The sequence below is a fragment of the Lepisosteus oculatus genome, chromosome 8 (assembly GCF_040954835.1).
Source record: "Lepisosteus oculatus isolate fLepOcu1 chromosome 8, fLepOcu1.hap2, whole genome shotgun sequence".
NCBI classification, from domain to species: Eukaryota; Metazoa; Chordata; class Actinopteri; order Semionotiformes; family Lepisosteidae; genus Lepisosteus; species Lepisosteus oculatus.
The window spans coordinates 42668001-42688158 of NC_090703.1; the positions used below are offsets into that span (position 1 = coordinate 42668001).

General features: G+C 35.2%; 1 protein-coding gene across 5 annotated transcripts in view; it reads right to left on the bottom strand.

Annotated features, from left to right (window-relative positions):
• Nucleotides 1–6551: 6551 nt before the first annotated feature.
• The window catches only part of arhgef9a (Cdc42 guanine nucleotide exchange factor (GEF) 9a), a 145412-nt gene continuing 131805 nt past the window's right edge, over nucleotides 6552–20158 (bottom strand). For 4 of the 5 annotated variants that reach the window (XM_069193471.1, XM_069193470.1, XM_015351402.2 and 1 more), the window contains 3 exons: nucleotides 18748–18991; nucleotides 17794–17862; nucleotides 6552–14980 (listed from right to left, as the gene is read on the bottom strand). In XM_069193471.1, coding sequence (XP_069049572.1) covers nucleotides 14799–14980; nucleotides 17794–17862; nucleotides 18748–18991 — 495 coding nt within the window. In that variant the 3' untranslated portion in view covers nucleotides 6552–14798. Of the gene's footprint in view, nucleotides 14981–17770; nucleotides 17863–18747; nucleotides 18992–20158 lie in introns of all 5 variants that reach the window. The other variant, XM_069193473.1, reaches the window with a different exon arrangement.

Consider the following 20158-nt stretch of genomic DNA (forward strand, 5'->3'; position numbering starts at 1 on the left):
GTTCTGGTAATGTGAGACATCCCTGTACATGGAAAAGGCTAGGTAAAAATTCCAATAAAGTAGTTTCATAAGCCTAGTCCACTGGAGCCACAGGTGGAAAATCTGGGGGGGTACTGCAAGGACTGTGATGGAAGAGCTCAGACCCAGTGCAGACCAAAGATGTGCCCTCACACCCACATAGGGAGTGGAGTGAGGGTCAATGGGGGCTTGGGGGCTCTTATGTGGACAGCTGAAACATGGGGGCCAAGGGAGGGGTAAAGAACAACACACAGAGAGGAGAAGGGAGAAAGCAAGCCAAGAAGAGGTTGTAGAGAAGAGAAGAGAGCAGTGAGAAGGGATGGAGTTGGAGAGGGTTACAGGGAGAAGTCCAGGAAATGGGGTTATGCTGGAGTACTTGGGAGGGCTGATTTTAGGAAAGGGGGCTGGAAGAGAAGAGTAGGCTTGATCTACTGGAGCCAGCTGGTAGTTTTCCTTAAAGCATGGAGAGGTACAGGTCAAAGAGATAGAGTTGGAGGAAGAAAAGGTGACTTCTTGCTCCTGCAGCGTCTTCTGCAAACAAGCCATAACCCCTTCACTGATATCTAGTGACTGGAATTTTGAAAAAGGGTGTTGGGAGTGAGAGATATGGCAAGGATAGGAATGGGCAGAAAAAATGCTGGAGTTGGTGTAAGAGAACTTTGACTGATGTGGATCTCTCTAAGGGAGATGGGAACAGAAACTGGACTGTGTTAGTCTCAGGGAAGAAGAACGGTGGTCGGATCCAGCCAGGCCTGGATGAAGGGGTGGGAGTCAGGTGATTGTGCTGACTGCTGCAGAGTGGTAAGGGAGAGAGGAAATGATGATGGATGAGTGTTGTAGATGGAGAGACTCAACAAGCAGTCAAGTTTGCAAAAGAACCGTCACCTGGGTTTGAACGAGGAGCTATGTTGCTGTAGTAGTCAACAATAAATGGAGAAATCGAAAGGAGTGGTGAGAGGTGGCTGCAAATTCTATCGGAGTAAGATGTGTGAGAAAGATCCACAAAAGAGTGCTTAGTAGATTAGATATTTTTGCGTAGGAGAGCAAAAGTGGGCGAGATCACATGTAGAATTTGACCTTCTCCTGAACTTCTGTTTAAAAACTCCTTTTAGGGAAACATTAATTAATAGCCTGAAATACATACAGTGCCTTGCGAAAGTATTCGGCCCCCTTGAACTTTTCAACCTTTTGCCACATTTCAGGCTTCAAACATAAAGATATAAATTTTTTATTTTATGTGAAGAATCACCAACAAGTGGGACACAATTGTGAAGTGGAACGAAATCTATTGGATTTTTGAAACTTTTTAACTAATAAAAAAATGAAAAGTGGGGCGTGCAAAATTATTCGGCCCCTTTACTTTCAGTGCAGCAAACTCACTCCAGAAGTTCAGCGAGGATCTCTGAATGATCCAATGTTGTCCTAAATGACTGATGGTGATAAATAGAATCCACCTGTGTGTAATCAAGTCTCTGTATAAATGCACCTGCTCTGTGATAGTCTCAAGGTTCTGTTGAAAGCGCAGAGAGCATCATGAAGACCAAGGAACACACCAGGCAGGTCCGTAATACTGTTGTGGAGAAGTTTAAAGCCGGATTTGGATACAAAAAGATTTCCCAAGCTTCAAACATCCCAAGGAGCACTGTGCAAGCGATCATCTTGAAATGGAAGGAGTATCAGACCACTGCAAATCTACCAAGACCTGGCCGTCCCTCTAAACTTTCAGCTCAGACAAGGAGAAGACTGATCAGAGATGCAGCCAAGAGGCCCATGATCACTCTGGATGAACTGCAGAGAACTACAGCTGAGGTGGGAGAGTCTGTCCATAGGACAACAATCAGTCTTACACTGCACAAATCTGGCCTTTATGGAAGAGTGGCAAGAAGAAAGCCATTTCTCAAAGATATCCATAAAAAGTCTCGTCTAAAGTTTGCCACAAGCCACCTGGGAGACACCCCAAACATGTGGAAGAAGGTGCTCTGGTCAGATGAAACCAAAATCGAACTTTTTGGCCACAATGCAAAACGATATGTTTGGCGTAAAAGCAACACAGCTCATCACCCTCAACACACCATCCCCACTGTCAAACATGGTGGTGGCAGCATCATGGTTTGGGCCTGCTTTTCTTCAGCAGGGACAGGGAAGATGGTTAAAATTGAGGGGAAGATGGATGCAGCCAAATACAGGACCATTCTGGATGAAAACCTGTTGGAGTCTGCAAAAGACCTGAAACTGGGACGGAGATTTATCTTCCAACAAGACAATGATCCCAAACATACAGCAAAATCTACAAAGGAATTGTTCACAAATAAACGTATCCAGGTGTTTGAATGGCCAAGTCAAAGTCCAGACCTGAATCCAATCGAGAATCTGTGGAAAGAGCTGAAAACTGCTGTTCACAAACGCTCTCCATCCAACCTCACTGAGCTCGAGCTGTTTTGCAAGGAAGAATGGGCAAGAATTTCAGTCTCTCGATGTGCAAAACTGATAGAGACATACCCCAAGCGACTTGCAGCTGTAATCGCAGCAAAAGGTGGCCCTACAAAGTATTAACGCAAGGGGGCCGAATAATTTTGCACGCCCACCTTTTCATTTTTTTATTAGTTAAAAAAGTTTCAAAAATCCAATAGATTTCGTTCCACTTCACAATTGTGTCCCACTTGTTGGTGATTCTTCACATAAAATAAAAAATTTATATCTTTATGTTTGAAGCCTGAAATGTGGCAAAAGGTTGAAAAGTTCAAGGGGGCCGAATACTTTCGCAAGGCACTGTACATGTCATTGAGTCTACTAACTAATTTGAAGTTAAGGAATGTCACTATCTTTCCGCGAGATTTTATTGTATACTGTTTTTTGCTAAATTAAAATGCCAAGCACTTGTTTTATTAAAATTTCAACTGCATGCCACTGAAATAAATAAATATGGCCTGTACTTTGTCATAATGTTATATAATGAGTGACAGTTTTAAAGTAAATTTACATGTTGAATTTTAAAAGAAACTTCATGCAGTATTTATAAATGCAAAAACTAAAGTAATGGAAGTTAAGGCCCAATTTCATGTAATGATTCTTAGCTAGGGGATTGGAAACTACTGCAGAATTCTTTCCGATAAAATAAATTAATTTTAACATATTGATTGCACTTATAGTACTGTACTTATATAAGTACAGTCGTTTATTACTATGCATTCTTATAGTAACACTACAGTATTTTGTATACAGTTAGCAGCAGAGTATGTTAAACTGCTATCTTATGGATGCCAGTAGAAGATACTGTAATGTGAGACAAAAAGAATCTTGTCTGTTCTTGCTATCAAATTGAATAGAGCAGAACACACATTGGTATGCTGAACATGGGCAAGGGCTTTCTGGAAATGGATTTATTTTATTCTCCTTTGTTGTTGTCTTTTTTCCATACTGAGACTTGATGATTGTGAGTCATCAAAGCCTGAGCAGATTTAGTTCTCCTGTTTCTGGCAAGTACTTGAAAGAGAAATACACCCACGCCTCCAAGCTAAGGCAGCTGCAGTCACTCACAAGGCTTTTGTTTCTATTTAAAAATTCCACTGTGATGGACTCCTCAGCCTCTCACCTGGGGAAGACTACTGTTGTGAATCCTGGTTGATACTGGCACAGGACCACAGGGAGAAGCTGAGTTGAGCTTTTCCACTTTGCTAGATCAGGTGTCATTCATGTCCATTTGCACCACTGTGTTTTAAACAAATGGATGAGTGGGAGTAAGCCATCTCTACCCCCTTCTCACTTGCATATCCCTTTGAGTTGCTTCAGAACATGCTGTATAATTCAAGTGCTGAGAAAGATGAAGAATGAGAAGAATGTTGACAGGACAGAAGAGACATTCCACATACGAGGGAGAGACATCCCTTCAGTGCAGTTTTCAACACTACTTTGCTTTCCCACCACACTTTCAGGCAGTGAATCTTGAGAAGAATTTTAGAAAGATAGTTTTTCAAAGAAGAATGTTGAAGGGTGGCAGATCTTGATCAGCCATCTTGACAACAAGAGCAATGGGAATATACAGAATACAGATAACAGGAATGAAGAAAAATAAAAAAGAAAGACACCAGTTACCAGTATAGGACAGAATAAAAATAGGGATACTACTATGCTAATCTATATAATGCTAATCTGTAGAACTATTATTGTACAGTATGTGGCAAGTGACAATTGGCAAGTGTTTTGGCATGCTGTCTTTTCTTACCTTTCTCTTCTGTGCTCTTTTTGTCTTTCTGTTCTTTACCATACTATAATAAGGGATGAGATTCTAGATAAACTGATTATGTTCATAAAGACTGTTGCCAACATGATGATTGTTTTAGGATGGTAAGAGGGCCTTAAAAAGGGGAACAGATACAGAGCAAGCCAAGGGATACGTTTGTACAGCTTGTACAGTATCTTGTACTTTTCCTAGGATAAACTGCTTTTGCTTCAATTGTAATATCACTGGGATCCAAAATGAAGAGAACCTTTTGTTATCTGGTTTGGGCTTTATTGTGGAAAGTCTATGTCAATGTTAAAATGTATTTTGTGCTCACTCGCTGCTCTTTATGTAATGCAAATCTGTCTTCCTTTCAGATTTGGGCTGACCAGTGTGTGTTTATTATTTCAGTGGTTTATAAAGTATTATAACTTAAGTGAACTGTTGCCAATATCACTGTCATTGACACCATGATTGCTTACTCAACTGAAGAATCCCAGAATTGAAGATGACAAACTATAGAATTGAGGGGTCTTTGTCCTCTATAATACCAAGTGGTAATACCCTTGCATCATGTGCTCAGAAATGAAACTCAGAACCAAATAGTTAATTTTCTGTCTTACTATACCAAGTGCTGTTGTAAATTAAAATTAAAAGATACTGAGTAAATTATTAAATGCGGCCAAAATATCAGGCTGCCAAATCAGTTTCATTTGAAAGTGCAGATAACTGCCTCAATTTCTGAGTCTCCCATTTTTTTTAATTCTGATTTAATGATAAAGGATTTTGCTAAAGAAAAATTGAATACATTATTTTTTACCCATACATCGTGGCCAATGAATAATTGAACAGTCTTGGACTCATTAGCACAGTCACACCCATCCTTTCATATCCTAACCACTTGATTCAATTCAGGGTCTCGGGGGACTCAGAGTCAAGCAATGGCAAGCAATGGGTGGAAGGACGGGTACACCAGTGACAGATTGTCAGTCCATCACGGGGACTGACACTATGTCCACACAGATACAAACAACAAGAGCAGTTTTTCCAGAAGCCAGTTAACCTACAGTACTAGTATGTCTTTGGACTATGGCTGGAAACCAAAGCACCTGGAGGAAACATGGGGAGAACATTAAAACTCCATGCAAAGAGCATACCTGTTAAACTATGACAGATGATCAGGAAAACTCTTCACCTGGAACTGTCAGCACGGTGCTGTATACAGTACATTCTGTGCGCAAGTTTAAAATGGAATAGCCAGTGTGCTAAACTTTCATAAAAGAGAAAAAGAAAATATTGTTTCTGCTTGTATCTCTATTTGAACCATCCAGTTTGTCTCTCTCTCCATACAACATTAAGAAAGGACTGATTTGAGCTGTGAAAAAAAAGTTATGTAGAATTAAACGTGATTTCACTCATTGCAATGTATAACATAAGCCACTGGAAAAGGGACAAGACACTATTCAATGGCATCACATACTATAGTTATAAAGTGCAGAGAAGAGTGTAAGTTTTAGAAGAAAACTTCAGAAGCAGGTAAGATTCTCTTAGATCCTGGAATGTGCATAGGCTACTGCTACTGCTAGTGCTACTGCTACCATAAATGTTGTCAAGAGTATGAACAATTGTTTTGAACTCAGTAGGGTAAATAAAGGCCAAAAAACAGGCAATAAAAATAAATGAACCCAAATTGCTCAATTGCAAAAGAGTTCCATGAAAGAGACAATTCCAAATGTGAGTTCCCGGCCATGTCTGTGTTGGTTTCAGAAGTAAGGAAATGTGAACAGAAGTCCTGGAAGATTTCTACAATGTGCACAGGGTGCACAGGTAAAGAGGTTTGTAAAAGCCTCAGAGAAGAGCTGTGTGCAAGAACGACCAGGAAATTCCCTCAGTGTGTTAGCTCAGAAATGCATGGTCTCTGCGGTCTGCGAGGTAAGGAAATGCTTTTTGGCTTTCTTGCACACAGCATTTAGAGAAAAGGCCCCTGGCTCTATTGCGGATGAATCACTATGTAGGGGCTTGAGGGGTAGACTACAACTGTGAAAACCACCCTAAACTAAATTAAGAATGTGTTAGTTAAAAAATAAAAGGGGCGCTGGGTGTGAGTTTTTTTTTACACTTGAAATCAGCTAACAATGGCTGATCATACTCTGTTTATGTGTTGCTGTTTTTTTAATGTCAAAATTTTGTTAAAGTGGTATGAATCTATGTAAAACCCATTTCATTACAAGAAAACACAAAAGACAGTGTAGCTATATAAAAAAAATAGTTTTTACTTAGGGTGGGGTAATAATTAATAAGCCATTGACTCCAATAGTTCTAAGCATTTATTGTAAACGTAATGGTTTAAATACATCTACGAAACAAAACAAACTGAGATTCTAGCCACTTACAGAACAAGATGCACAAATGCCTGAAAATGACTGGAAAATAACCACTAAAATGAACACTGAAATCATTTAATATTTACACAAAAGAAACCAAAAGCAGTATAAGTATGATTTTTAAAAAAATATTGTTTTAAATAGTATAAACATCTAAGCAGGATTTTACAAACTGATCAATGAAAACAAAAACAAACATTTGAAGACTATATTGTTCCAAGACCAGAGAAGCAGAAATGTGATGTGGCAACTGAGGTAAATATAATACAAACACATGAAAGCAAAACTCAGAGCTGACCTTTGCAATCTCCATAGCTACCTACTGGTCTGTAAGCAACTAATTTATATGTTGTTGTGTTTTATAAGCACTGAACCCAAACAAATGTAAAATACAACTCTAAGGCTTCAGGAACATGATGTCTTGGTCAGCTCAGGCTTTTGAATAATAAGTTAGACTGGAGTTTAAAACACTACAAATAAGTCCCAGTGTTCATACAGAGCTCAAGAGAAGCATGGCAAATTATACAGAACCAACATGTCCTCGGGCTATTTGAGCTAGTGTTGCATCTCAATCATCATTTGGAACAAACTAATAAAATTATGGAATGTTAGGCAGCCTAGGTACATACATCCTATTGTAATATATAAAAATATTCTTAATAACATTTGTGATTCATGTGCTTTATTTAAATTGTTTCTGTTCATACTTTGAAATGACAAACCACATTTTATTTCCACCACTAACAGACACGTACTATATGAATTTCGTCTCTTAAAAATTAAAACCTTTATCAACAGTGTCTTCATATTAGGACTTCTGTGACTGCAAATATGCCTTTGGTATCAAACGTGATACCATGTCCAAACAATTTTTAAAAGCTTATAATTTTATCAACTAGAACCATTTTAAAATTAGGTACAAGACTAGATAATGTGTCAAACAAACATCTTGAAGACACATAAATGAAAATGTTTATAAGGTCATAAAATGACCTGTATTTTTCTTTAACTTAACTTGAGTAAATAAAATAAGAAGAATACAGGTATTAGTGCAGTAAAAATCTATTAGACTACTTTTTTGTTTGTTTTGTTCAGATTGTACAATTGAAGATTCCCAGATGTGTAATGCTGAAAAAATAAAAAGTATTGTTTGAAAAAGTTAAATACCCAATAAAATATGGAAACAGTTAACTGCAAATATAATATAAAGACAAATACAATAGCATAAATGCCCCCTTAAATATTTATATTTTTCAAGTTTTTATGCAGAGGTGCATATGCATATAATCATTATGTCATATACAGTATATATAATGTTTATCAGATTCCATTACAGATGTAATTGACAACCTACTGTAAATACTTTTTTTAATTTTAAATAGTTTTCAGGTCACAATTTAATACATGTTAATAATGTAGATTCTTCAAACAATTTAAATGACTATCCATATTTCAAATCCTGAAGTTTATTCAACTAGATTTGCACTGAAACAGAAAAAAAATGAAAGAATTGATCAACAAGAAGCAGTGTGTTTTAACAAGACCTATGCAGAAAGAAAACTCTACTTGCAATTAAACCTTCTGCTTGTTCTATGGTCACAGTTAGAGGAAATTAAGGCAGAATAGTTTAAACAAGAAAATGAAGCCAGGATTATATCAGAAATATTTCAAGATAGACTGGGAAATTTCATTGTTTCATTAAGGGACTTTTGAACAATGGAGACCTATCCACAAAGCATTACACTGTCTGTATAACTGGTTTACACAGGAAATTCAAAACATACAGATTTAATCAAATGTAATACAGGAATTTATCATTTTCTTTTTTAATCATGAGTCTCACTCTGAACGTCTGATTACTGACAACAGAAGAGTGCACTATTCCATCAGCCACGATAATTTGTGAGAACGAAAGTGGAACTTCTCAATGTGCAATCAATATACAGAAGGCCTCTTTCATTTCAAAAGAAGTCAACCAATTCTTGTGAAAGCTGTTGTGGTTTGTGCGATTACTGAGGTTTCTTATACAGCTTTTGTACTAAGCTTAGGCAGTAATTTCTTGAGGAAACAAAATAAACTACCCACTGATAAGAAAAGTGTCAAAAAGTAGGTCACTAGGGTGTGTAGCCAGAAAGTCTTTCATACTCTTGTAGGCAAGAAAACTCTTTTTTTTCCAGAGTTCCAAATTTACATATTTGAATATTAAAACAAATAAAAATGTATATTAAAGATAAAACAATACTATGACTATTGACAAGTATTTGATGTAGCCAAGCGTAGTATCAATTCACAGTATCCTTTCCTGATGTCTGCTATATTTTATTATGACTACGTTCTGTAGGCTATATTATGCTGTAAAACCAGAGTTCAAATTTGAAGTTTTTGGTATTGGCATCTGCTTTTGACATTTCTGGAAGCCTGCATAGACACTTTCAAATAGGTTGGTGTTAAGCACTGAGACTACAGTAAATTATGTGTGGAATAATGGTTCACATGTAAAATGTAACTAAAAACATTTAAATTAAGCATTTATAAAAAGAAACATTTATCAAAGGCCAGATTATAAGAATTTGGAAAGGACTTTATGTTAAATCGTGTCAAGTCTATTCTGAAAACCTGATTTCCACAATTCAGGCTTATTGTAACATTTAATATTGTGCGCTATACAAAAATATACATGTATTGTGCGCTATACAACAAAAAAGAAAAAACTTTGATAACCAACTCATTTATGCATAATTTATTTAGTCAGCTCGGTGTTTGGCTTAAATATTGAGACCTCTTTGTATACAACACTGATTACAGCTCACCAAGTTACAAAATTTCTATATCTAAAATTCAAAAACAAAAAATAGAGAACATTTTTTTTCTGTAACATTACAGCACCAAGCAGACATAAAGAATTTATGTGACTATGTACTGTACAATTTACGAAACACTTTCAGTTATACTTTGAGGCATATTGATGTTTCTCAAGATATTGACATGGTTTCTGCGACTGCAGTGCAACTGTGAGTAGTCAAATGCTTTTTGTGGGTATTCATGGAGAAATAATCTTTTAAGATACTTAAACTGCTTTTGACAATATTTGGCATACACAAAAAAACTAAAGTACAATATTTTTAGGAAATACTGAATACTTTTTAGAAAGTTGTTTTAAGCAACTCTGACCTCTACTTTACTTTCAACTTGTAGTCAAGCTTCCACATTCTAAGGTCATCTTTAGTAATATTTACAGTTTATTCTGCTACAGTATCTCAGTCTCCAGTAATCCAGAAAAACCTGCGATGACCAAATACAAACATTCAGCTATTTCTATCATGAACCTTTTGGAAAGATCAAATGGAAGCAAGAATACATAAAGAAATACAGTCATGTGACATGACAGAAATGGCACTTATTGTGATAATGAATTTCACACATGTGGACTTTGGTTCATATTGCATGCTTGTGTGTTTTCATATTCACCATGTGACAAGTAAAAGCAGAACAGATGATGATGGACAAAACAAGGGAAGTTTTGAATTTCGTTTCACACTGTAAGACCCAATGTCACAACATTTCCTTTTCATGGTGTAAAGTCTTTTTTTCACAGTATTTTAGACTTTCATCCTCAATTTTTTAATTTATTTTTTTAATGATTTTTTTTTTGGTACAAGATAAAAATGAAGGCCTAATGGGTTGGATTGTGATATGTTTTTAAAGAAAGACAACACTCCTCAAACTCCTTAAACTTCATACGCATTTTTAAAACAGATTTTTCTTTTTTAAACTGGATGCTTATGGTATAGCCGGAAATGCAGGATTACATTATACTGAGCTATTAAACCTGTCCTACATGCTGGATGTTTTGGTACAGTAAATGGAAGATGTAACTAGGAACATCTTACATTTGCCAAAATGTCCAACATGTACAGTATTTGCTGATGTGTCTTGTCAAATTGTTTGGACTGTTAGAGGGCAAATAAAACAGACAAACTGATACAGTACCTATCATATATGAAACTGCTGTCAAACTGTGTATAACAGCAGCTTGAAGGTGCATAAATAGTTATTACATTAGCTATTACAATAGATATTAAAAGACTTGATCATACTGTTTTAATGCCCAAGCAGTAAAGGGACCATTTTAAGTTCTATACTGCTTGCCACAGTATAATAAATATTTAATGTGCCTTAAACAATATCTTTTTTTTTCAGATGCTGCAATGGCGAGAAATGCAGTTTAATAAATTGTCAGCAAAATAATACAGCTCCTTCTCTTTAAATTAATGTAAAACCTAAGGGTGCTCAATCTAGACAACATAGACATTAACAATAACACAATCTGGTTCTTAAAAAATCCTAATTCATTTTACATTCTCTCCAGAGGGAATGAGAAAGGAGTAGGTTGCATTCAATTTCAAAACTGTTTTGACTGTTTTGAGATCACAACCCAAAAGGCCTAGATATACAGTATAGATGTGCTGAGTGGCTACCTCTCATTTCTCTCATTTACAAATATTCTTATGTGATTGTAAGATTGTATACAAGATTGTATAAGATTGTAAGCTTGTATTTCTTTTGTAACCTTAACTCTGAATTCTAATTTTAGAGATTAATTTAATGTTAACCTAGTGGGTTATTTTTCAGTGGGATATTTATCAGTGAGCTTTCTCCATTCTCAACTAATAACTGCTACCTGTATCAACTGGATACAGGTATCAATTGAAAAGGTATTTTTTTTACTGTTTGTGTGCACTTAAAATGCACAGTGCTTAATAGTTACAGTACATATCTAAATAGCTTTAGCTCTATGGACAGTTTAAAATACAGGGACATTAATTGCAATGTAACTACATGACAGGTTAATGTGCAATGTACTGTAATGTACTACACTGACAATTTGTTTCCATAAATTAGGGATCACTGATACTAAATCTTGTAAATGTTATATTATGTTGCAGCTGTTATGTAATGGTTACCGCTTCCTATATGACAGTAATTAATGCAGCTTTATTTTTAAGTGTATGCCAATTTCCAAATGGAAGCTGTCATTTTCATTTTTAGATTCTGGGATCAAATGGCATTGTTTTAATATTACTCATTGCTATCTACTAGTTAAACTTATATTTATATACTGTATGTAGTGTATATTTAGTCGGACACAATGTTATAACTAAATGTTATGCCCTTTGCCATCCAGATTCAAAAAGTGCAACTCATTAAATCACTAGTAATAAAAAATTGGTATCCCTTGCATCACAGCTTTACGATAGACATGATTATGGTTTTATGGGAAAGAGTAAAGAAAAATCTGATTTCTCAGTTGCTTGCGTCACGCAGAAACACCTAGGCCTTTAACATGCATCCACTTGAAAACTAAACCTAGCATATGACTAAAGGTATATATGTTTCATACATAAAATACAAATATTTAAATATATGATCTGTTATATTTACAATATGTACAGTGCATGGTTTAGCTGCTTGCTGTAAATTAGTATTTGTTTCATCTGTTATTGACTGTACTTTTCAATTCAGTAACTAGATAATTCGTATTTCTGTATTTTGGGGGTTGGATTCATTATCTGTAAATCTAGTTTAGAGGGGGGTCTGCAACTTCAAATGTTTCTCCTCAGCTTAATGTTAAAAAGAAATTCATACAGGTGCTTCCAATATCAAAGACTGAGTTGATTTCTATACATAGGGCCACTGGTTAGCTATGAAAAAGTCTTAACTGTTTAATAAAGAAATTCATATCAAACTTAAGCAAAGTAGTAAGCTACAGAAGGATATAGTACTGCACAGAAAAGGGCAGGAATAAAACCAACTAGAATAACTAGTCACAATCTGTTAAATCATATCAATAACTCAGTTTTTCCATAGGTGGTTTCACATTTTAAAGAATGTACAAGTTGCTTACACATTCCTGCATACCAATTAGTGATACTATGTAAACACCACAATAAGGGAAAAGTAACAGGTACTAAAAATACTAAAAATAATCCATATTTATTGTGCTATCAGTTTAAATGTAGTGACAGAAACATCTATTATTAAAATAGAGAAGGATCTTGAACAGTTCATTTATATAAGATAAAAAAAACATGGGACCTAATAAATTATTATTTTATTGTTTGAATGATTAAATTAGGAATAACCAGTGAAATGTGAAAAGGCACTGTTAGATGGTAACTATGTCTTTCATATTTGAATTAGAATGTGTATCAGAATGCAGTATTCTGATCTAGAAACAAGGTCTTCATAAATCAGAAGGAAAGTGAAGTCATTAAAAATGGTTTTCTCTGGGATGTGTTTATGTACTTAGAAACCAATATTTTTGAAATAACTTTCTAATGACTTTGTTTTATAACTGCTCAATAATAATATACACTAAACAATAAAACATAATACCAATTGAATTCTACTGATGATGATTAAAAGTTTAATATGCAAACTCTTTTCAATGTGTACAGAATTTTAAATATTTCTAATTAACTGATACTCATCATACTTAGGGGAGATGGCAGGGCTAATTCTGACTTCAGTAAAGCAATACACTAGAAAAAAAAACGATTAACCCATGACAGATTGTTTGTAGAAAATGATACTGCAGAATATCTTTATTCCTGCAATTAGGTAAATGCAGTAATAAGTGCCTAATTTTTCAACTTTACTTACTGTTTTTTTTTTCAAATCAAACTGAATTCTTTGTCCTTATTATAATGTGCTCCATCTGTTTTTATTCATTATTAGAGTTCTATGCTTAAGCCAATAACGTACATTGTATTAGAATATTAAACAAGTAAAGGACAGCCAGAGAACACTGACAAATGCTACCTAAGTTCTATTCAATAATGATTAATATCACATTCTGCTTTCGTTCTGGAGAATCTTGACAGGAGATGACAACGCAAACAGGCATGATTATAGAGCTTTAATGACTAAAAGACACAGCTGGCTGCACAGTTGATATACATGTCTTACCTACATCGAACCCATTAGCTTTCTTTGTTTACATCTTCCAATTTAATTTAATTTCCAATTTATCTACCCCAAGAGAAACAGTATAAAAGACTGGCTTTCCCTTTCATTTTTTTCAGGGTGGTACTTTTCCATGTTTGAATATTTGAGCTCAATCATTAATTTTTTATGTTAATGTAATGTTTCGTATGAGGGTATTTTTATGTTGACCTTCCACAGAAATCAATAATAAGTATCCTTAAAAGGAGACAAAACAGTTGGTGAGCACCATGAATGTACCCTCAGGCCACCGTATAAAAATGATTGCTTTATGACAATGATCCCTTGAGGGTTTGATGATGAAATATATGAAACCATTTTGTGGTCAGCAGTAGGTGAACCCTGTAATTTAGGACCCAAATGGACCATTTTCTGTATAGATATGGTTAAGAAAAAAAGCTAATCTCTGCCTTTTTGCTTGAACTGAAATCCTTGTATGGCATGCAAAAACGTACTCTGGTCCACAATAAATAAATACCCTGTCAACAGCATAGATATATCTGTATTAAATTATAGTTACTGGTGCTAATTTGTTCCTTAACCCGTAAGAATATCATTGCACATATAATACCTGCAAGTGAATTGACCTCTTCATGCAGCAATCAGGAGAAAAAGGACATTTAAAATATGCAATAAAATATTACCAGACTAAACCTTGCTTTGCTCAGCCAGAACAGCCTTTCACATAGTAATACTGACACCCCCAAAACAGCAAGAAAAACAAGAAAAGCAACAGAAATGCCCATCAATATCACAGTGCACTACAGAGCACACCCAGAATGGCACAAATATTGAAATGATTAGTACTTTGTCTTCCATTTAAGATCCTATTTGTTGACTCAGTCCTGCTAAGAAAAATGATGCTGATGTTGCTTTTCCTGAAAGGCAGAGCCTACAAGAAAACAAAAGAATTTCAAAGAACATGAGAACGCAGGTGTTTCGATCAAGGTTTTTGCAGGTTCCAAGGATCTGTGGTTTTTGTAGCAGTAGTACAAGGAGCAGTAGTAGTAGTTGCAGTGGCGATACAGTAGTCAGTCAGTCTCGTGTTTACAAATCAGTAGCATTCCAAATTGCAACTGGTCCTTTTCTCTTTGAGTAGTCATTATGAAGTTATTTGCAGTATAGTGCTTCTCAAAAAAATAAGGTGGTCCTTCTAAAAATTTCTATTTCTTCTATTTTTTGAACGGCGTTAACCTGCTGAAATTTTGCCAGAAAGGTGACTGGCTCCTTTTGGGTTCGTTAAACTCGAATACCTGGGACTGAGCCATGCCGTCATGTACCATGTACTGTCCTTGACTCATTGGATCCTGGGGAGGAGGGTAAGCAGGAGGCATGGACCTATTTTGGCTCACACCTGTATATGAGAAACAAACAGAGATGGAGTAGATACACAGAGAAAGTGGTAGATTATGACTATATTAACATTGTTCATTGAAACCACATACTGTATATTGTATTATACCCTTAAAAATATTCAGCAATATACAGTAGTACTGAAACGCTTTACCAGAACACGTATACTGGCAGTGTTAAGCAGGAGGTAGGATTGGTGAATGAATGGACTGAGGACAGGTGTGTACACCAAGGCTAAAACTGAAAAAACAAAGTACATCATAGAAATGACATGAGTGAGACTGACTAAAGTAAAACCTCTGTCATGATAAATGACTGTTGTGTCTGCTTTGCTCCAAGCAATTTTTCAAACTGTGATCTAAAAGCTGAGACACCATATTTCATGCACTATTGGCAATATCAATTAGCCAAACTTGTCTTATGTTTTCTATGTGTTAGGAATTGCAGAATTGTTTGCAGAATTGCAGAATCCAGAATAAAACAGTATAGCAAAATAGAGTCCTGTAGCAGCATACCTTTACTCTATCTTTTTCTATGTGATTTTTAAAAATGCAGCTTTCCTAAACACCATTTTAGTTTTTAGCAGTCCTGACTCATTACAATGGGCAGTTATAACATCTACTGTAGCTTTCCAACTTCCACCTATTTCAAAATGTTAACTACAAATACCTTTCTGGTATGTTATGTGCATAACATTTAAAGCCTGCTACATTTTGTTTCTAGGTAGAGTGTAGTATAGTTGGTAGATCTTTAGGTAAAAACAGGTGGGTTGTGTGTTCAAGTCTCCGTGGCAGACTTTCTATTGTACCATAAGTACAGTTCTTTACCACAGTCCACCCAGCTGTACTAAAGTGTACCAGCATTGCTGGAGTAATTCTTGGGATGGATCAGCATCCAGTTCAGGAAGGGATTCATATGCTCTCTCATCTGTTTAATGCCAGGATAAGCTCTAAGTTGATACAGATCGGATATGGAAATGACAACCTAAAACTGTTTTATTGTGAAAGATATTCAGAAAATATGTCTTAAATCCACTTTTTAAAAAAAAAATCTGCTTACATTTTATTTTAATAAACATTTACTGTATATCAATCTGACAAAACAGAATGAAATACTGTAATCCAAAGAACACTGCTGCTCTAAAAAGGGTGTATTTAGTCCCATGCACAACTTTCACGTTTTGTTGCTTTTGTTAAAGCTTGCAGTCACGACACGTCAAAATCACAATTAGTATTTGTTTTATGCACAGCTTACCCCAAAGATTCAATCTAGAAAACAAAAAGTACAATTATAATTCAATTTTCCAAAGACAAATGTTAGTCATGACTGCATAAGTATTCAAAGCCTTTGCTGTGGCAAATCTAAATTAATTCAGGTGTACAAAATCACCTTAATGAGCCACACAATTAGATGAGCTGCCTCTGTTTGCAATAATAATAGTTCTCATGATTTCAGAATAGAAACACCTGTCTCTGTGAGGTTCCTTGTTCAGTTAGTGAATTTCAAGCAAAGACACAACCATGAAGACTAAAGAGTTTCAAAGAAAGTTAGGGATAATGTTACTGTAAAGCACAGATCAAGAGAAAGGTACAAAACACTTCAAAGACCCTCTTTGAGCATGGTGAAGTCAATCATTCAGAAGTAGTAGACACCAAAGACAGTGACAAAATCAGGATGTCCCTCCAAACTGAGCAGCTGGGCAAGGAGGAAACTCATTAGGTTTATGGGGCCAACAGTGACTTTGAAAAAAATACAGTTTAGTGGCTGAGATGGAAGAAAGTGTCCATGATTCAAGGATATCCTGGTTACTCTACAAAGGAGACTAGTGTGAAACTGAAAAAAAAACATCTAAAATCCTGCATCCTGCTGGATTTGATTTGCAGGAGACTGCAAACATCTGTGGTCAGATAAGAGAGTAACATGGGTATTTTTGTCCATAGAAATTGGTCATATTATTAGTTGGAATGTATTACTTCTGCATAATATTTGTTTTTGTGATTAATGTTTCACTGTTTTCTATTTACAATTGATAAAATATGGCACAGTATGCATCACTAAGAATAAGATTCAGCAACCTTTAGTTTCAGCAACTGGTGACTTCTCCCTCAGCAACAATTACTTCAGCTTGCCATTTCCTGTAACCGTTAATCAGTCTCTCACATCAGCTTTAAAGAATCATGGCCCATTTTTCCTCACAGAACTACTTCAAGTTGGCGACATTTGAGAGTTTCCTCAATCTAGATTCTGTTCTTGTTTTTCTTTTTATTAATGCCTTCTGCTAGCAACTGACATATTATCTTATTTATGAGTGAGCATTTATAGAGTCCTTTCCATTACTATGTTTGGCTGATGTTGTTTTCTTTAACTTCCATATAGTAATAAGTAAGTAAATTCCATAAGCGAATTTCTCCTGGTACCATAATTTGATGAACAGGGGTAAACAAGATATAACTTATAATGAAATGTTTGAAATGTCTTCAGTCCCAGTTTCTTACAGTAATATACAGTACATGGTGAATTAGGCAAAATCTAAAGATTTTAATGTCATTTTAAGCACAATTCAAATGTTCAGATTTTCACAGAAAATAATATCAATGGATTTAATAGGACTTAGGGTCATGAAAAACCTCAAACTTTTTGTTCTGTAAAAAGTTGGTAAAAGAGAGTATGTATGTGAGATATTAAAAGACAGATAAGAACATTTTATAGCACGCAAGATATAACGTGTTCATAAATAAAAAGACACACTAATAAAATCTAAAGTGATAAGAAGAAAGGCACAAAGGATCACCTGGTGTCTCTTTGTTCCCTCACCTTTCTGTTTAGTCACTTTTCGCACTGTCATGGCAGCTTGTCGCTTCTGATACTCTGAAATTTCAAACCCTGAAAATGTAAACGAAAGAGTAAAATTACTAAAATTCTACAGATCTGTTTTAGGTCGTTCTGAAAAATGCAATGACAAAATGTTCTCCAGCCAATTAAATAATTTACACAGTATAAACATCCCTAGTCAAAATTTGATCACTTTAATTTTTTATGCTGTGTGCCATTCTTTGAAGTTCTAAAAAGCAAGCAGAAGAGGAGGCTGAAATGTATTTATATATTTTACCAACCAAAGCTCTACTACTGGTATATAGGAAACAAACTGCAAATCTAGGATAAATTGAAATATAGTATTATTAACTGGAGGAAGTACCAGGGTTAGCTACCTGGTAGTATAGTATCTTGATTACGTGAAAAGTGAAAAAATAGGTTTTATTTTCCCAATATTGAAATATAAATAAACTAGGATTAATGTACAGGGATGTAATTGGATTTATTAATAAATTATTCCTTGAATATATATCATTGCACCCCAATGAATACAAAATTAGTCACATATTTTTGAAGAGTAAAACTTTAAAGAAATTTCCTATTAGAAATTAATGAATTCTGAAATCTCACTAGGTATTGATGAACTTGGAAATGTCTGCAAAAACTAAAACCATTCTCTTTCATCATTTAAAATTCAAGTACTTGGCAAGAATATAATGAACTCATAGAACAAAATGTGAAAGATATCATCAGTATCTAAAGCCCATAAAACATGCATGCATTCAAACAGATGTACTGTATGGATTTATTTGGGAAATTCTAAGTACCACAATATTAAGGACTCTGGAACTTCTAGTGGGTCACCCAAGAGTGGTAGAGCAATCGAATTTGCCAACCAAGCGCATACTGTATTGGGTTTTTTTCTTTGTAGGAAATACAAAACAGACAACGCACCTATCTTTTCATCTTCTTGTACCATTTTCCTTTCTTCATGGAAAGCTCTGAGCCACCTTAGCTTCTCCTCAAGCTTCTTGGCAAGGAACAGGTGAATCTCTTCTGTGTCCTTGTTATGCAGTTTGAAGGAATTCTTGACGCTGACATTAAAATCATCATCCCGACCATCAACTGTATCTATCACTTCATACCTGTCCATGTCGATACGACCCTTGTAGTACAAAATGTCTCTGCGTATCAAGTCCTACAGGAAAACAAACAACATACATCACAAGCTGTCCAAACTGGCAACACTTATGGTTTAGATTAATTTAGCTGCCACAACAACCCTGACATAAACCAGCCAGGGCTTCTTATTTTCTAAAGCATTGCTGATTGAGGTAGTTTATGTAATTGAATTTCTATGCGAAATCAGACCAGTCAAGATTAAGGTTTAAAATACAGAATTATACAATATTATAGAAAATGCAAAGATATTATAACAATGTTATTTTGTCTTTTCAAACATGGCAATAAAAAATATAATTCCAATTGAAACTAAAACTAAGATACACTAGAATCTTTGCTAAAACAAAGCAAGTAAGAAAGTCAGGTAACGTGTAGTGTACTGTGTTATATCGTTTCACACGTTATTCAACAAGTACTGCTCTCAAAAATAGAACTTTTACTTACGAAATGTATGAATTTTCTTGTCAGAAGTCCCACAATTCTATTTTTCACCATGTAAATTTGTTAACAGCAATCTGTTTAATGTCAGCAACTTGTCTCCAAATCCTATACCCGCTTCATTTTTATGTTACTACTAATTTGCCAAGAGTCTAGAATTTGTTAATAAACTTAATCTCTATTCCCATGGCCTGGCAGTTTTGTACTGTAAATGTTCTTCATCTTCTTTATTAAAGAAGTGTAATTAAATAGGTGAGATGAAAGAAATGCATGAAAAATCTACAAGAATTCAACTTGCTCTGCTCCAGGTACCTCTGGCAATCAGCTAAACCTTGATGTTTGAAGACTAGGCAAAAAAAAAACACAATTTCTTTCTAGGAAAAAAGCTAAAAATCTGAATTAACACAACAAGTACATTGAACAAAAACCTCAGTTCATCTGTCAAATAAGATACAAGTTCATAGGAAGGATATTAAATATTGGTGATGTTAGAAAATATTTCTGCAATCATACGCACAAGCAACAGAAATTCATAAGCATGTGCGAAACTGCTCACATGGGTCTTTACAGCAGCTCCTTAGGAAAGTTTCTGAGAATTAGTTCTGGTAACTGGATTCTCTCACATCGTGAGTAATGTACTGTTATGATCAAATTAAACAGCTGTCAGTCCGCAATTCCAATTCAAAGGCACATCTGAGTTCGCACTATTACTGGAAGTTACCTATCATAAATCCACAGACAGCAC